The 18,533-nt window shown below is 42.1% G+C and overlaps 2 protein-coding genes across 15 annotated transcripts in view; one reads left to right on the forward strand and one right to left on the reverse strand.

The window, feature by feature from the left end:
• Window positions 1–850: 850 nt before the first annotated feature.
• On the forward strand, window positions 851–3,178 carry LOC146559378 (uncharacterized). Of its 2 annotated transcripts, none has more exons than XM_085245296.1 (5): window positions 851–1,594; window positions 2,107–2,448; window positions 2,544–2,789; window positions 2,891–2,919; window positions 3,028–3,178. In XM_085245296.1, exons 1-5 carry the CDS (start codon window positions 1,543–1,545, stop codon window positions 3,133–3,135), a joined length of 777 nt encoding a protein of 258 aa, XP_085101422.1. In that variant the 5' UTR covers window positions 851–1,542; the 3' UTR covers window positions 3,136–3,178. The 2 variants fall into 2 exon arrangements, with proteins under 2 accessions (XP_085101422.1, XP_085101423.1); XM_085245297.1 differs by having other exon boundaries at window positions 861–1,594; window positions 2,556–2,789.
• A 3,317-nt stretch (window positions 3,179–6,495) lies between these two features.
• Window positions 6,496–18,533, reverse strand: part of rap1gap2a (RAP1 GTPase activating protein 2a) — a 105,199-nt gene continuing 93,161 nt past the window's right edge. For all 13 annotated transcript variants that reach the window (XM_085245287.1, XM_085245293.1, XM_085245284.1 and 10 more), the window contains 13 exons: window positions 18,334–18,434; window positions 17,687–17,816; window positions 15,964–16,119; window positions 15,797–15,868; window positions 14,337–14,423; window positions 14,063–14,203; window positions 12,918–13,067; window positions 12,653–12,765; window positions 12,461–12,559; window positions 12,237–12,357; window positions 7,567–7,669; window positions 7,350–7,423; window positions 6,496–7,005 (listed from right to left, as the gene is read on the reverse strand). In XM_085245287.1, the coding sequence (XP_085101413.1) occupies window positions 6,997–7,005; window positions 7,350–7,423; window positions 7,567–7,669; window positions 12,237–12,357; window positions 12,461–12,559; window positions 12,653–12,765; window positions 12,918–13,067; window positions 14,063–14,203; window positions 14,337–14,423; window positions 15,797–15,868; window positions 15,964–16,119; window positions 17,687–17,816; window positions 18,334–18,434 (1,356 nt within the window). In that variant the 3' untranslated portion in view covers window positions 6,496–6,996. The remainder of the gene's footprint in view (window positions 7,006–7,349; window positions 7,424–7,566; window positions 7,670–12,236; window positions 12,358–12,460; window positions 12,560–12,652; window positions 12,766–12,917; window positions 13,068–14,062; window positions 14,204–14,336; window positions 14,424–15,796; window positions 15,869–15,963; window positions 16,120–17,686; window positions 17,817–18,333; window positions 18,435–18,533) is intronic.

Genomic DNA, 18,533 nt, shown 5'->3' on the forward strand with positions numbered 1-18,533 from the left:
GCTTAAAATTAAAAAGCTGTTATCTGTAACAAAGTAAGGAAATAAAACAAATATTTTTACACTGTTTTCCTAATTAGTCAACATTTCCTTCTAGTAGCTTACAAAGGAGTAATTGTTCAGTGTGAACACTTTTTGCCCATGTATGCAAATCATGTTACAGAGAAAGGGACAACATTAGATATACTCAACTTTAGCCAGCATTTTCAGCCTCTGTGGGTTTCTCAGCTAAATCGCATGAATAATAACCTCAGCTATAAATGCAGGCAAAATTAAACTAAAGTAATAACGCTCACTACTGGCGTCTGTAGTTTTTTTTTTTTTTTTAGTTTCTTTCCAAAAGGAAGCATCCTTCTCACTTCCTCTGTATTTCCTGCACAGCACTGCGGAAGATAAACAAGCGCTCCCAAAAGTTAAAACTGAAAGATTTACCGCATACGAAACGTCCGGTTTTCAAAATAAGATCACGTGCAGCACTTTTTTAGCGACACAAGCGTCACATAGGACTTAGCAGGAAATGGGGACTGTATGTGCTTTAATCGCTTACATGCGAGTATATTCCCTTCAAAGGTAACCAAAGCGTTTACTTTGAAGATTTGTTGTACGCTGAGAATGGGCTTGCAGTTGTACTCCGAGTGGAAAATCCCTACCTGCGCGTTAATAGTACAACAGAAACGTAATCGTAAAAAACTTTCCCCAGGCTATTTTCTGAAATAAAGAGAACACAAGCACTTTCGCCATAGTAACAGCGGTAAACTATGCAGCCAATGCAAGTGGGTCGTTCCTAATATTTGGTGCCACCTGTGAAGCCCACCCGTGGTGACAGAATATAGTGTATTTGTGGAAAAGTTATTTCTGCAAGCTTGTCTTACACTATTAACCCCTTTCTATCATATACATCAATTATACGCTACCCAAACCGTTAATTTCTGTAAAATATTCAATGTTTTCTTTTTTAATTATTTATTTCTAGTAGGAGTAGTGCTTGTTTGGCTTCTGAAGTGGGAGATGCCAAAGTTTGAAAACCACCGAGCTAGTGAGCTATTCAGCTTCAGCTGTCAGAGATCTGTAAACTCCAAATAACCACATAATCAGCCATCTATGCCTTAATCAAGGTCTCTGGACTAAAATGTTAATCAAGACCTGCACAGAAATGAGAAGGAGAAGGATTTGCTGGTTTCTGTTCTCTTTTGTCTCTTCATGTTATAGTTCTCTGAAGCCAGCCCCTTTCCTGCAGGAAATTTTATATTCCTGTTCATGAGATCACTGCTTCCCGTATTTCAGTTTTGCGTGTGTGTGCTTGTGCCTGCATGTGTGGGTAAGTGTTCACTTCCTTCATCTCTGACCGGATTGGAACAACAGCAGGAGAAAGGAAATACAACATAATTACTGAGTAAAAGAAAGTGAAATACCGTGAGCCCACTCTGATTTCCAGAAAGTGTGGCAGCATTTAAGAATCAGCCGTAAAATGTAAGCACAAACTCTCTTAGGGGAAGTGATGAACGGCAGACAAAAACACCGTTAGACACATCTTTACAGTCAGACATGTATACCTATCTCCTCGGTGTCATCAGCTTCGTCTATGTCTTCCATTCTGGTAAGTGATCTCCTTTTGAAACTCTGACCAAAGTTCTCATTACATAAAAGAAAGTCTCTCTTCTTGCCTTAAGTTTTGTTTTTTTTGTTGTTTTCTTCTGGGGGGGTTGTTTTGTTAAAGCACTCGTGTGAACTCTCCATCTTCAGTATTCTATAATAAGATGCCATTTGCCATGTGTTTGCCTTAAAAGCTGTGGTAATCACGGTCATGCCAAAGCGCACTGCGTGCGTCTAGTTCTTTGACATGTTTGTTAAGCTCCGTGCCTTTTAAATGTGGCCGCCATATGCGTATTTTATTCTGAATGACGTGTGTTTCACTGCATATGGAAATTAGCAGATGTACCAAGTTAAACAAAAACATGTGCGTGTGTGTTTATGTTCGCTGATTATTAATGTGTTTTAGTGGTTATAATCTAACCAGATTGGGACAAAGGAGCACCAAACTGCACGAGTTTCCTTGGCTACACATTCATGTTCCGCTACAGTGACTTAAATCTAAATTCCTTCTTTTAGGTCTCTGTGCTGAAGAATGCCAGCTTAGTATTTTGGCAAAACGCGAGATGTATTATGTGCCAGAAGGGGGCATCTTGTCATTGTCCTGTGTAGTTCAGCACTGTGGAAACAACTGGACCGGTGCCTGGATGTGGGAAAATTCAACATATGATGTTAGGAAGCCTGTGAAGGAAAGCGAGAGACACCATTTGACCAACAAGACAATTTCAGCCAGTCAGACAAAGCTATTCTTAAACATCCAGAGTGTCAACCAGTCGGATGAAGGTTCCTATGGATGCATGGTTGTTTGGGATATAGGTATAAATGAAAATGGACATCGCACGCACGTGAACATTACTGCAGGTACAGAGAATGACATATAATGAAGTGCATCACAGTGCATCTGCATTTTGGCCAGCAGGTCTTACTGCTTGTCATGTATCCTCCTCATCATATAGCTCTCGTCACAGGTCCCTCTCCAAGGAAACTCCTGCACAGGGTTTTGATCTGTGCTTGTGCATTACTCTGCCTTCCCATCATCCTGGAATTGGCTCGCTGTCTGAGCTCAGAGGTCAAACCACAGCCACTTCCCAGGGCAGAGGTCATATATGAAGTTCCATATGCAGCCCAACAAACCATCTCGGCTCCACAACCTCCACCTCGATGCCCGGTACCACAGAAATGCAAAACACCCCCTCCCAAAGGTATATCCTGTGTGTTTCCTTTTGTTAACCTGTTATGAGGCAATACTCAGAACGGCAATTTTTACCATGCTGTCTTTTCTTCTTTTTTTTGTTTTTTGCAGTTCCACCTAAAGTCAAGAGGAAGCCAGAAGTAAGTGAACGTACTGTTTCAATACAGTCCCTGAACATTGGGAACTCACTGACAGGCTTGCATCTCCTAAACTGTGCCCCCCCCCCCTTACTTTTCACAATGCTACAGGTGATGTATGCAGTGATTTCAGAAGGTGCACTGAAGCAGCAGGGAGCCACGAGACAGCCTGCCCATTCTGCAACTGTCTACTCATCCCTGAGATTTGACAACCACTAATGGAGTTATGCATTATTTTTATGAATTAAATCATAAAGTTATATCCTTTCATATATATGTCTTTACGAAACACTGAACGTGGTAGCTGCCACTTCTCGTGTTTTTTTGTTTTTGTTTTGATGCAAACTGCATCTTTGATACAAGCTTGATACTCTGCATTTCGTGAAGTCTTTAAAGTGACAGTTTACCACAGAATCAAACACAAGTTTTTCCCTCTGGCCCATATTTGCTATTTTTCCATCTAGACTTTTTTGTGGGGGGAGGGTGTGAGGTGCTAGTTACAGATGAATCTCCCTGTACTGAGCAGTTTCATGTAGGAACTACTCTTCCTGCCAAATTACAACCGCCAGCCACATCACCTGACCGAAACAAGCCAGCAGCTAGCTAGTAACACAGGACAGGAGGAGAGAGGGAAACGCCTGTGCTTATTATCTCCTACCATACTGTCATACTGAGCAGGAGCCTCTCACCATAGATGCAGCTTCCTTCTAAAAAACCAAAACACATGTATAGTCCTGTAAGGTTTTCTCGGGACTCTGTGCAGTCCTATGAAAAACTAAGACCTTTGCTGCTTCCATAGGAATTAAAAGAGTAAGTAGCAGCCAGGTGCAGTTGATCAAATGCATCTGATAAACTGATGACCAGGTGTGAACGCCTCGATGAGAGCCGAGGTTTGGGCAGTTTGGAGATCTGGAGCATTCAGGTGTGTGTGAACACTTTGCCAAGGAGGGAAGACATCAGCAATGTTCTTAAAGAAGCAATTGCTGCTGCCGGGAAGATCTACATAACAGAATCAGCGGGTTGGGTTAGATGTGGATAAAAATGAACAAAAACAGATGAGCATGGCTTTTTTGGATGTTTTAAGACAAGAAAACGTATTCTCTCTAAAAAGAACATAGCAGCACGACTTAGGTTTATGAAATTGCATCTGAATAAATCTGAGGACTTCTGGAACAATGTTCTTTGGACAGATGAGACCAAAGTGCAGCTGTTTGGCTGTAATGTACCGCACCATGTTTAGGAAAGACCAAACACAGCATATCAGCACAAACACCTCATACTAGCTCAAGCACGGTGGTGGAGGGGTGATGTTTTTGGCTTGTTTTGCAGATACAGGACCTGGGAACCTTGGAGTCAGTAAGTCAATCGTTAACTCTCCTGAATACCAAAATATTGTAGAGTCAAATGTGAGGACATCAATATGACAGCTAAAGTTGTGCTGCACCTGGGTCATGCAGCAGGACAATAATTCCAAGCAAAGCAGCAAATCTACAACAGAACAGCTGAGAAAGAGAAAAATTGATGTGTTGCAACGACCTGGTCAAAGTCCAGACCTCAACCCGACTGATATGCTGCGACGGGATCTTAAGAGAGCTGTGCATAAACAAACCTCAATGAACTGAAGAAACATTGTAAAGAAGAGTGGGCCACAATTCATCCAAAAGGATGTAAGAGACTAAAAACAGCTGCTAAAGTTTATTTTGGAAGCTATTTAATAACAGTGTGGACTTACTTTTCCACAGGACTGTATGGGACTACTTTAGGTAGGAACCAGAAAAAGAGCCACTTTAAAAAAGGATCACTTTCATGTAATGTTACATATAATAAGGAGATACTGCATCGCCCAGCTGTACCACCCTGAGGCGCTACAGTAAGCAGACTCTGCTCTGTGAGACGATTTCACAGATCTTCTGGTTTGTATTGTTAAAAATGTGACCACATTAACTGCTGTCAGAATAATGTGATGGCGCTGCAGTTTCAACAAAATGTGAAACAAACTTCCCTCACATGTTCAAATATATTACACATTAAAGTATAGACAAGAAAAGCACCCGTGTGGAGAGATTGCATTAAAAAAACACAAAACAACAGAAAACCTGAAACAACACAAATATGACACAAAATACAACATTTTATTTTAGAATAAATTCTCAATGGCACATTACATAACCAAATATACATATACATGTTTAGACATCTTTTAACTTAATACATTTCCTTTAATCATTTCACCATTAATTAGCGTACTCTGCAGTAACAATTTTTACATGACATCGATGCAAAAAAAGTTTAATAACTTAAGCGTATTAACAAAGGAAAGGCTGCAGGGCTTTTTTTTTTTAGGCGACACCTGCTACAAACTATATGACATCTGAACTTCCCCAGAGGATTTCTATCCCTGCTTCCCTTACTCGAGGTAATCACCGACCGAGGGCAGCGTGTGTTTGGCAACACGCCTGCCTCTAGTCTTGATAAATTAGAAAGGTACTACTCAAGTTAGAACAGCTTCCTGGCAAGTTAAAAGGTGACCTACATGTAAATCACAGAGGGCGTTTGTAATTTGGGTGAAACTAGCTATTAAACCTTTTACACTCTTAGGCCAGCCTAAACTACAGGAACTGTTCCCTACACAGTAAGATTACACCGACATTAACACACACCAGCTTGATTGTTTTTGGTCACACTGGAAGCGAATGTGTGTGTTTTTATGCTTCTTTTCCAGGCTAATGTCAGTTGAAGATTAGACCCGTGGTCCTTCTGTGCCTGCGAGCACCAACTTTGCAGTTTTTACTTATATTTTTGCAACAGCTAAGTCCTTTTTTTAAAGGCTCATAGTTTACATTCAAAGTGTTTTTTGTAACTTCATAGGTGGTTCGTTATAACCTGAACTTCATATTTTTCAAGTCATCCTCATCAGCTCACATCCTGGGAAAAACCCTGGAGATGTCCTAAAGAGCTGCCGTACGTACACGCCGATACACCGAGCTAGCGAGTTTCAATGGGAGGTATCAGAAGGTGAAATGTTTTCACTGAGTGCAACATCTATTTTGAGCAAATGTGGGTGTAGCTCGGCTACCCACAACTGTGCTGTAACCAGATCCCCGTCCTCTCACATAGTGAGACGCACAGAGACGAGACGGAGGCTGAGAAAGAACGTGTCAGCGGCGAAAAGGGCTTTTTCTATGTGTGTGATAGATTGTAAGGCGCAGCTTTGGCTAAAAGAAGCTTGTGGCAAAATGTGTTGGCAGTGCCCCTCCCCACCCCGCCCCCCACCCTGCTCTTGAGTTCAAGTCTATGAAGTTGCCCCTACGGATACAGAAATGCTGTCCTAGGAGGAGACACGTCACGTTTATAGTGCAGTAGACACAATGCAGCAGCTAGCGGGATTGCAAAAAGCCTCGGCGAAATCAAAACTTGTTCTCTGAAAAAAGCATTTACATTATGCAAAGAACAAGCTCAGAGAGCACAGTGGAGAAGACTCCAAGCCGCGGCGCCTCCGAGGTCTTGCTACTGCGAGTCTTCTGTGCGCAGTTTTCGTCTGTTCAAGGGCGAAGGCAAATACATCCTGATGGCTAATGATTTCTTTTTTTCTTCCTCCACTGGGCACTCAACAGTCAGTGAGATAAAGGTTAACAGTTCGGCCATAAACTCGTGTCACAATTCTTCTAGGAGGTCATCGTGTTTCTCTCTATCAAACAAGACGCTTGAGGAAAAAAAGCCGAGCTCGGCTTGAACTCACAGTATCACAGCCACGCCAAAGACCCTCATGAAAGGTGGATGAGCAACGGTGCAGCGAGCATCGACTAATCTGTAGCTAAAGACTGGTTAGAAACAAAAGCCAAAATGTCAGCTGCTTCTCCTCCCTATATACTCACAGTAGTTTCAGTTAGATTCTAGTGTGCGGGGGACTCGGTAACCTTCTCAGGTTATCCTTGGCATTGGGAAGTAGTTCTACAGTGATTTTGTGGTTGTTGTTGTGACTTTTTTATTTTGTTGTCGTTGTTTTATTTTTTTGCAGCTCTGTCAGCAGGCGCTGTCCCTTCATTGTGCAAGGTTGGGGTTTTTCCGTTCCACTCAAAGCTACTCAGACTGAAAGAGAAAAGAGGGAACAAAAAAAAACAAAAGAGGAGAGAGCGTTCAGCACACGTCTTTCAGTCCGGGTTTATTACCCAACATCAGCTTGAGTGTTTCAGTCACATTACAGAGTTCCAGAGATAATGAGATGTCTATAAGATAGACAAAGTGTTAAAAAACAGACAGACACACACACACCAGGGGACTTTTTGGCATCGCTGCCAGCGTTCTGCCATAATTATCTTAATTTCAATGTCGAACTTTCTCTCTTTAAAAGTTTTATGGAGCTTCTGTCTCAAAAAGTTGGAAATATCCTACTGAAAAACCTTAACAAGGCAGTGTTCAAGTATCAGACTTACAGTCGTGGATGAGTGGCTCATTTTGTCAAAGCGGAACTTCAAGTTTGACCTCGGTGAAGTCTTAGTTTTTCCATCTGTGGAAGGAAAAAAAGGGAGGAGACGGAAAGGAAACAAAGGAAATGCTCATTAGAAAATGAACTCATCCACCTCTGGCGTATCATTCTGTTCAAACTGGACTAAAAGCTAGTCCACAAATGCGTCGTGAATTTAGGCTTACCTGTTGGACTGCGGCACATGATGACAGGGGTGCAGGACCCTTGGCTTTCTATGTTGAGTGCGGGGCTGAAGGCAGAGGAAGAAGCTATGGGTGGATGGCTGGCCTGAGGGAAGGAGAGAAAGCGGGAGGACGAAAGTTAAATATGGACACAGACGTACGGGGGTGGGGGGCTAAAAGAGGTTCTCTGAAACGAGGGAGCAGAATTTTGCTGAAGTTGAATTTAACTTGGCCCTCAGCAAAGTGGGAAACATTGCAAGGAGTTGGGTAGAGCTGGCTTGGAGGGAGAAATGATCATAAAATGGGTTAGATTAAAATAGGTGATGTAGTGTCTTAAGTTTATTTCTAACTCAATATTTTGATTCCCACATTCTACTAGAGTCAATCTGCATTCTTCATAGTTAAAAATAGTTTTGCTAGCTAACACAGACAACAATTCACACCTTCAGTCAGTTTAGAATCATCAACCTAACCCCAGTAGCTACACGCTTTTGGGTGGAGTAGTTGGAGAGAACCCACACAGACGCAAGAAAAACACAAACTGAGGTGAGCACGACTCTCGCAGACATCATAAACACACCAAAGCAGAAAAAAATGCTTTAGAGAGACAGTGCATAGGTTAACATGGTAAATGGACTTGTTCTTATATAGCGCTTTTCTATTCTATCTGAGCACTCAGAGCGCTTTCAAAGTAGATTAGCATAATAGCTCTCCTAGAAGTTTTTTAGGGGTAAAGGTTTTGAAATATATATATATCTATATCTATATATATCTATATCTATATATCTATATATATCTATATCTATATATATCTATATCTATATCTATATATCTATATATATCTATATCTATATATATTAGAGATGGCACGATACCACTTTTTTATGTCCGATACCGATACCGATATCATAAATTTGGATATCTGCCGATACCGATATGAATCCGATATGGTGTTTTTTAATCAACAAAACTGTTTTTTAAATATCTTGCTGCATTTTGTATAAGTTCATACTCAAGTTTAAAACAACAACTACACTAAAGCTATTCTGTTATACCTGTATCCAAAAAAAATATTTCATAGTTCAGCAATACTGATCAATCTAATAAACTTAAACCTACACCATCCTCCCTATTCTGGTATTTTAAAGAGTACTTAGCATATATATTAAGCAACCTAACTAATAGGGTTCCAACTCCCAGCAACAACAAAAATAAATAAATAAATAAAAAATGGGGAACCACCCCTCACGCTCCACCTCATGATGCTTAATCGACGTAATCAACCTTAATTTGATGCAGTGTGGAAAAAAAAATGCACAGAAATCAATTATTTTTCAAGAAATATTAAATAGATTCAACATCTTTCTTCAACAAAATTGCAGACTGCACAGATGGTACCTTCACAAAGGAAAAAGTACTATAGCTTACTAGGGTATATATATATATATATATATTAGACTTAATAGTTACTATATACAGTAATGGACTTCTATTCATTTTGCATCAAATTAAAACTTTGGGTGTCAGATAATTATTTATTAAAAGCTAGACATTTTAAATGAGAATAAGAAAGAAAAGTGTGTCTTTGTGCCCCCTTTTCCCTGTTAATGCCCTATCGGCCCCCCTGGCTAAACTTTGCTAGATCCGCCCCTGCACAGTTACCAGCCGTCAGCTACGTAGAAAAAGATCCTGGTGTAGAAAGTAATATTAAATAAATTCTAACAACAGCTTATCAAGCTTAAACATGCTGCTGTTGTTCAACCGCTGGTTTCCTCTTTCTGGTGCAAAGTGGGCCAAAAGCAAACAAGAGAGACGTACTCCCGACAGAAAAGCCGATCAGCTGATCGTTAAGCAGTTTCATGATTGAAGTAGCAGCAAGAAGAGGCAGTCGTTTGTTAAGCTTAACACAGGAATGCTTTACAAACATTCAGAGATGGACTTACACACTTGCTTTACTTCTCTCGGGGATAACTTTGTCGGAGATGAAATGCCGGGTTGCTAGCGAAGCTCCAAATGCTATCCAGACCACCGACAGGTCCCGCATGCCACAGCCGCTCTATCACGTGATGCATACTGCTCCGACGTGCTAACGTTCTGAGGTGAGTTACGGCGTGTTGCAAGTTTTGTGAGGTGCTTTCGTGATATTTAATGGATCGGATTACATTTTTTATTTTTCTCCGATATCCGATCCAGTAATTTAGGTCAGTATCGGACCGATACCGATACGTAATATCGGATCGGTCCATCTCTAATATATATATCTATATATATATATACACTCAACAAAAATATAAACGCAACACCTTTGTTACTGCTCCCATTCCCCATGGGATGGACGTAGAGACCTAAAATTCATTCCAGATACACAATATAACCATCCCTCCCAAACAGTGGTCACAAATCAGTCCAAATGTGTGGTAGTGGGCACATCTGCCATATTGAGATAATCCATCCCACCTCACAGGTGTGCCACATCAGGATGCTGATCTGACATCATGAGTAGTGCACAGGTGTACCTCAGACTGCCCACAACAAAAGGCCACCCTGGAATGTGCAGTTTTTTGCGCTATTGGGGGTCTGGGGTCCCAGAACCGGTCAGTATCTGGTGTGACCACCATTTGCCTCATGCAGTGCAACACATCGTCGCATGGAGTCTATCAGATTGTCAATTGTGGCCTGTGGAATGTTGGTCCACTCCACTTCAATGGCTGTGCGAGGTTGTTGGATATTCGTGGGAACTGGTACACGCTGTCGTATACGCCGGTCAAGCACATCCCGAACATGCTCAATGAGTGACATGTCCGGTGAGTATGCTGGCCATGCAAGAACTGGGACATTCTCAGCTGCCATCTGCCCTGAACAATGTGAACCATGATTCATCCGTGAAGCGCACACCTCTCCAACGTGCCAGACGCCATCGAATGTGAGCATTTGCCCACACAAGTCTGTTACGGCGACGAGCTGGAGTCAGGTCAAGACCCCGATGAGGACGACGGGCATGCAGTTGAGCGTCCCTGAGACGGTTTCTGACAGTTTGTGCAGAAATTGTTTGGTTGTGCAAACCAATTGTTCCAGCAGCTGTCTGGGCGGCTGGTCTCAGACGATCTTGGAGGTGAACCTGCTGGATGTGGAGGTCCTGGGCTGGTGTGGTTACACGAGGTCTGCGGTTGTGAGGCCGGTTGGATGTGCTGCCATATTCTCTGAAACGCCTGTGGAGACGGCTTATGGTTGAGAAATGAACATTCAATGCACGGGCGACAGATCTGGTTGACATTCCTGCTGTCAGCATGCCAATTGCACGCTCCCTCATTGCTTGTGGCGTCTGTGGCATTTTGCTGTGAGACAAAACTGCACATTCCAGGGTGGCCTTTTGTTGTGGGCAGTCTGAGGTACACCTGTGCACTACTCATGATGTCAGATCAGCATCCTGATGTGGCACACCTGTGAGGTGGGATGGATTATCTCAATATAGCAGATGTGCCCACTACCACACATTTGGACTGATTTGTGACCACTGTTTGGGAGGGATGGTTATATTGTGTATCTGGAATGAATTTTAAGTCTCTATGTCCATCCCATGGGGAATGGGAGCAAAAACAAAGGTGTTGCGTTTATATTTTTGTTGAGTGTATATGTATGTGTGCGTGTGTGTGTGTGTGCTAGCTAGCTAGTATGCTAGCTAACGAGCTAAATGTAGCATAAAGACTCTACAAATGCTAATTCACATAGTTCCAAAGGTTGTAAAAACTAATGGACTTAAAAAAGTAAAATAACAAAAAAACAAGAACTGAGCCCTACAAACTTTACAAATAGTTTTAATCTGCTGCTTCAAGTCTCTCTATTAGCTAATAAAGACTGCGTTTTTCTTCCCATCCAGCCTATCAGATTCTCCCTTGTGATGCCCGCTGGTGTACTTTACTGCTGCATCAGGCACTTAACGATTACTTTAACAGTTTTCTCTGGCATTTAAGCCGTGTCTCTATCTCTCTCTGAGAGTTTCTACTGCGTAGGGATCATCTGTGCAAGCTGATCTCCTGCCAAACACTGAGGAACAATCTCACAGCATTTCTCAGGTAACATAAAATAACACCTTGAAGCGGTTTTATCTGATACAAGGCGATCAAGTAGAGCTGCAATCATCATAATTGACATGCGCTTACTACGAAGCAGTTCTTAGTAATTATAGACTATTTCATCCACGACACTGACACCACCAACAACTTCAAACCTTTGGTTCTGACTCCGTACAGATACGACAGAATATTAGGGCCACATTAAGAAAAAAAAATAAGTCAAAATTTCGAGATTAAACTTGAAATACTATTTTGAGATGATGTCGTAGGCTGCTATTCTTCCTCTGCCTTGTGTAGATGACTTAGCAAAACAACTTGATCAGCTGTCTTATTGTGTCTTGTGCTTCAACATGCATCCTCTTTGCTGCACGAGGGTGTAACCATCTGTATGTTTGTATTTGTCCATTGCCACCTAATGCATCTTGCACAAATCCGACCAACTCTTCCAAGTTTGTGCGATTTTTCCTTCAGACCAGATGCAGCTTTCTGCACCATCTCTTCAATGTTCTTATACTTTAAAAATGTAACTCTCAACAGCACAACACATTTTCTTTCGTTCGTTCCTTCTTTTCAAATGAATGAATAAAAGTTTGGGCTCACCGTCTCCAGTTCTTCCAGAGCTTCTGTTTCTCCCGTGGTGCTGCTGAAGCTGCTGGTGCTGGAAGAAGAACGAGAAATGTTCTGCCTGCCGCCGCCGCACTCCTTCAGCTTGACAAACGGCCTGTTGAGGAGCAACCGTGAGTAAAATTTATACTGACGTGAAAAAGCAAACATTAAGCAGTATTGTTAAAGTATTCTTTAGATAAAATCAGCTTGGGTCTCACCTTTCTTTGTTGGGACAGATCTCAGGTGAGCTCGGATTGGATGATGTCTCTGATTTCACGTCCTGGGACAGCAGGCAGCTCTCTGCAAACTTTTGGTCGCTGCATACAAAAAGCAAATCCGTAAGTCAAAAGGTAGCTGTTTAAAAAGACTGTAACAGTAATAACTTCTGAATGCAGGGACCTTTAACCTACCCACGCGTGTGTTTGTCTGAAGAAGTTTCTGTGCTGGAGTGGAGACGGGGGAAGAGACCCGAGCGCCGTTTCACAGGGCTCTTCAGGGGAGACTTGGCTGACAGTACAGGAGGCTGCGGATAACAGAATAAAGAATTTGGCTTCTCTTAGTATTGCAGCACTTTAAAAATGTTCCCCAAAAATCCTCCAACATTAAATATGGATGAGTAAATGAACAAGAACCAAAGCTTTTAGCTCAAGTCACATCTTGCTGAAGTGAACTCACAGTGAAGGTGCTCTTTGTGCATTCGCTGGTGCTCTGCGGCAGACCTCCACCACTGAGGCTGGCTGGAACACCACCTCCTACACCGGGGCTTCTGTGACGGTGAGACCCTACCATAGTCTCCATGGAGTGGCTTCTGACCCGCATGGCTCTCTGGAGAAGCAGGAGAAAAGAGAGATGAGCTCATGATGAGGGAGAGGAGGAGGTTAAGGAGTAGAAGCAAGTAATGGAAACTGTGTGAAATAATGAAGTTGGGGGGAGGCAGTGTCAAGAAGGTGACCACAAGGGGGCGCAGTTGTCCAAGAAGAAGAGAAAGTGAGTTAGAGAAGAAAGAGTACTGTAACTGTGTTACACTCATTATTTATATCATTGGTTCATTGATGTAAAAGGAGTTTATGATAACTTCCGGTCGGTAACATTCAAATCAAATGTCGATACTTTTCCCACCTTTGCTATCTGCCTCAGCTATGACCAGCTCAAATTCACACACACACAAACAACATCATATGAGATCGTCTTTATTTATCATCATATAATTCCCCCACGTGCATTTACAGTGACACAGAAAGGTAATACACAGCAACCGCCACGACAGCAACAATAAGAGCGCCCCCTGGGACCGACTGCACAAACTGCAAAGCCGCCGTCCACAACGCCTGCGAAGAGCGATAGAATCAAATGATTACATTGGTTACACATTTTCGTGGCGACAAACAGAGACACACATTCAAGACGGTCCTTTTAAAGACACTCCAGCCTTCAGTGAGCACGTGCAATGGCGGTGTGATGGGCTAGAGAGATTTAGGTGGCTGGTGAGAGGAAGCAGAGGAGAAATTCATAAAGAGAAAGGCACAGTCTCATACAGATTTAGCGCCGCAGCGTTTTGCATGTTCACATGCTCACACTGAATACACACACACACACACACACTGTGAGTATAAGGTCAAAATTCTCGAGCACTGAGAAATCCAGGAGCGTCTGTGATAACAATGGTTTAACGCCTCAAGTCATCTTGCAGACCTGTGACATTTCGCTGACCTACAGCGAGCAAACCTGGCACTCTTGTGCTGTAATGACGGTGATTAAATAAATGTCACAGAGCTGAGAAAGGATTGAACGATGTACTTTTTGTCTAGGCTCATGTTCACCTTGAAGGACTCCAGCAGGCCTCCGTGTCCCCCGTTCTCAAGCTTGTCCTCCTCTCCGACCTGGCCCAGACCAAGCGCGCTTTGACTCTGTCTGTGCAGCTCGTCGTGGAGATTGTCCAGCAGCGCGGCTCGTGTTCGCCCCTGAAATCGGTTCACACACACACACACACACACACAAGCAGGAACGCATCGGGAAAATGATTAGGGATGAATCGGCAGAGCGGAACGAAGGCATGCTGCGGTGTTTTGGTGTAGCTGTGCGCGCGTGTGTCACCTCCAGTTTGGCGAATTTGTCAGATTTGTAGCAGGCGTTTTCAGCATTGATCAGCTTTGTCAGCAGGAAGTCTCGAAACTCTGGGCCCTAGAGAGCGACAGAGGCGAGGAGGGAAGTTGATGAGCAACAAGGAATGGGGAGGGTGACAATGAGGAAAGGAAAAGGTGACCTTAACGATATACAGACAACAGTGCCTCAGCTCATTGTGCTGTGGTGATCATGAGCGTAAATGATTTAAAAATCCCATCTGCCTCAAATTCCCCCTTTTCATCCTCTTATTCTGCAGTGAGCAGCTTTATTATCGACTGAATGCTGAAACCAGTGTCTCTAATTTTTTTCTGCATTGGACTTTTGCTTTTGTGACATAATCCTGAAATAAATCTTTCATCCTTCACTAAGCAATAACTTTGTAGAGATACTGAATACCTGTGACTGTATTTTCTTATTATATAACCTTTGGACATTTTCTCCATGAACAGGAAGTCTACAGCTTCTTACCTACTTTAAGATTGGCATCAATCTCCTAACCAACTCTCTGCTGGAAATCTAAAAAGTGTATTTTCACATGCTGCAGATACCTTTTACTGAAAGGCAATCCGTGCTGCAGGTCAGCGTATCATTTCCTGCCAAAAGCACTACTCTTCTTCTTCATATTGAGTGACTGGCTGCCAGCGAAGGATATCAGTTCATTTCAGTGAACTTTAGCTTTTCGTCAGCACAAGTCATTGGAGTCAAGGTCAAAAAGTTGACTCTGCCTGGTGTGTTTTTGGTAGTGTTTGCGTGTGTGTGTGTTATTCTGTCTGTAAACAGCTCAAAAGGTTTTCAAGGAACTCTGATAAAAACTGGGGGTGTAGAGACCTTGAAGTCCACCAAGGTCTACAATGATTTATTGACCAAAAAATGACAAAAAGCCTTAAAACTATTTTTTGTGTGTCCTGCAATGATATAGAAAGTACCGTTTGACCTCTTCTTTATGGTCAAATAAGGCCAAACATTCATAAAATGACTTTTACCTTTAAAACTGTGCTTATATTTGCAAAATACATCCTTTGTTTGTATTAGCAACATTTGGTAAATGATTCTAGTATATGGGGAATTCTAAATATCATTTTTTAAATATAATGTGGCCACATTTGACCTCTGACCTCACATTTCCCTTTGTCTCAAGTGAAAACAAATGACATGCTTAGTTAGAAATATACTGTAGTATAATATTATATATAATATAATAAGCTCTAATTCATTATGACAAGTTATTTGCAAATCGTACCTATTATCCATTATCTACTGCCCTGTGACCCTTATCTGATTTTTACTGCACTCAAACCTCTTAAAAAACAAAGAAAACAAAGTCAATATATAGAAAATATAATATTATTCCCTTAAAAGTAAATACTGCCCAGACAGCGAGCTGCCTTGGTGGCGCTTCTTTTCATACTGAGATCACATCTGCCGCTCACCTTCTTGAAGATGGCTGGGTTTGGAAGGGGAGGTCCAAATGAAGGTACATCTTCCCTCGCCGTAACAGACACCTGTCAGCATAAAACAAGTAACAGCCACATGTTACTGTGGCCACCGGCCCACTACAGCACACACGGAAGGAGAGGAAGTATTTTCCTGTTTGTACCTTGTATGTCGTGTGCTCTGTGCAGGGGTTCTCTGCCTGCACCAGGACGTAGGCGTGCAGGAAGTTGGAGGCGATCATGTCCGGAACAAACGGTGTGGGCTCTTCTTGGAAGACTGCGGCGACAATGTCGTTTCCTATGTGCCTTTTTCTTTGGAGCTGAGGAGGAAATAATTACCTCGGGTCACCAGTTTTTGCTATGTGTTTATTTTTGAACACTTTCAAAATAAGAGCTCGGGATATGGCTTCTAGTTCTACACTGCATGAGCCCCTGAATTCAAGAAGGGGTCATATGGTTCTCGGGAGGATTTTAGAGACTTCACATCAAACCCTCAGCGATGGCTTATATAAGAGCAATTTAGTTTTTTATTAGGATGGCAAAGCTCATTGTCACCGAGCACTTTAAGACTACAATGAAGGTTTAAAAAGAAAAGATATTAACACAAGATTTAATAACTGCCAGTGCAAGGCCCATCAGCCTTATCTCAGTGCTGGATTAGAATAAGAGGAGCGTGCTACATTGATAGCAAGTCCATAAAGTCTTCATGAAAATTCTCCTCTGAAACAGAGGGGAGATTTTATTGTTTAGAGTTCATTAAAATAATACATTTGCATGATAGAAAGGCCAGAAAGGTCAGTGGTTTAACACTGTGTGCAGATTTTGGTTGTGCATCTGCTATTTTCACACCTCGTCCACCAAGTGCCAGACAAGATTTGACATGTGTCTTAGAATACATGCAGTTATGTGTGTACCCAAGTCATGCCCCCACTGTAATTTAGTGCGGATGCTGCTGTCAGAGTCTGAAGAACACTGAAGGTCACTCGTTGATGAAGCTGTTCATCTTTGGCTACTCATATTTTTTTCCCTTCTACTTCCTGTACACTGAAAACTTTAGAATAGAACATGTTTGCAGAAAAATGAGATTCAGCACAAAACTGAGAGCTCACTGCAGACACTAAAAGCAAAAGTCTCTGTAGCATTTAAGCTATTATATGGTATATACTATACTGGGGTGACGATTTGCTAATAAGTGATTTAATGCACGCCTACAGCATTTTAGGCCACCTAGTCGCTCTTTTACTCCTTTTATGAATGGATTTTAAAAGTTTTGTAACTGATCCGCCTTTATTTTTTTCTTTGTTTTTTCATAAGAAGCCAAAGAACATTTTATTTAGTTTTTGAAACCAGCTGAAAGATATAGATGACACAAGAAAGGTCAACTTTGTTCAAGTATTAACTTCAGATCAGCACCAGATGATCCTTTAACCCTAACCACGATTGAATCCTAACCCCCAACCCAACGATGGCTCGAAACGCTCCCTTTGTTGGATTTTTTCCTGAGTGGACATCCGCAGGTTCTTTTCTGTGTCGCAGGACTAAAACATAATAACTATGTGATTGATCACTTGCAATAGTAAACCTGGATCAACATTAATCATATGATGATCCAGGAACAACACCAACACCTGAATCTCAGATACACCATCAGCACCAGAGGCATAAAAGCAAGAATGTGCTCAATTTAAAGTCCTCTTTAATAGCTGTGAGATGATCTAGTGCATTTAACTCAACCATTCTTCCAACAAGGGATCAAATCTGAATTCAGTGCCTTTGAATAAAAGCAATTTAATATTGATATTTCTGGGCTCAAGTGCCCCATTTGGCAGCTAAATCCACACATGCATTCAGTATAACAATAATAAAGACAGAATTAAGCCGTGGTACCTGCTGAACATCACCCTCGGTGAAGGGAAGCTTAGTTGACACGTGGAACATAATCTCCCTCTGTCTGAAGACGGTGTAGACAGATTCAGACCCCGTCTGTCCATGGGACACGTCCAGCCCACCACGGAACCTGTCACAGGATCAGAGCGCTCATGTTCTCTGTGCAGCCTCCAGCCTTCACTTACAAGGTTCTGTTTCATGCATTTTACACATCCCGTCATCACATTTTAAGCCTAACTGGCTCCAGTGTCATTCAAATGTGATGTGTCAGCTACAATTTATAGTCTCCTTATGTAAAAGCAACAAGTGTAACCCTATAGGAGAAAGCTTGCGGCACCCCCCACCCCCCTACCTTACAATAAACAAAGCTCTGATTACCTGTCCATGTGGCACTTTCTTTGCACAAATCTGTTGCACTAAGCAGTTTACCCACGTTGCATGCTGAGTCCGAAACAGCAGGACAAATTGCTCCAAGGTTACAGTAATTAAAGCTCGCCATGTTCTTCACTGTAATAAGCCCAAGGTTCCTTCTTTTAGACTCACTCGTTTCTTTGCATTTAAATTTGACTGAATCCTTTCTTCCTGCCACTTTCTCTCACATTATTCTACAAGTTTTATGCCAGTGAACTGCATTTTACTACCCTCACCCTTTAAAATCTTGCAGTTCAACCGTGTCTCCTAAGATACTGAGAAACTCCTTGAAAGCTGGCGTCTCCTCATTGTTTCCAAATAGCTCCTCTTCTGATGTCTGAGGAGGAAAACACATACGTGCACATAAAGTGAAGGACAGACAAGAGAAAGATAGATGAGATAAAAGGGTACATGTAAAGTAAGCGGAAGATAATTA

This window comes from Mchenga conophoros, linkage group LG14 (assembly GCF_057382185.1).
Source record: "Mchenga conophoros isolate Kocher_MC1m ecotype Shallow Benthic linkage group LG14, M_conophoros_male_GT1.1, whole genome shotgun sequence".
Lineage (NCBI taxonomy): Eukaryota > Metazoa > Chordata > Actinopteri > Cichliformes > Cichlidae > Mchenga > Mchenga conophoros.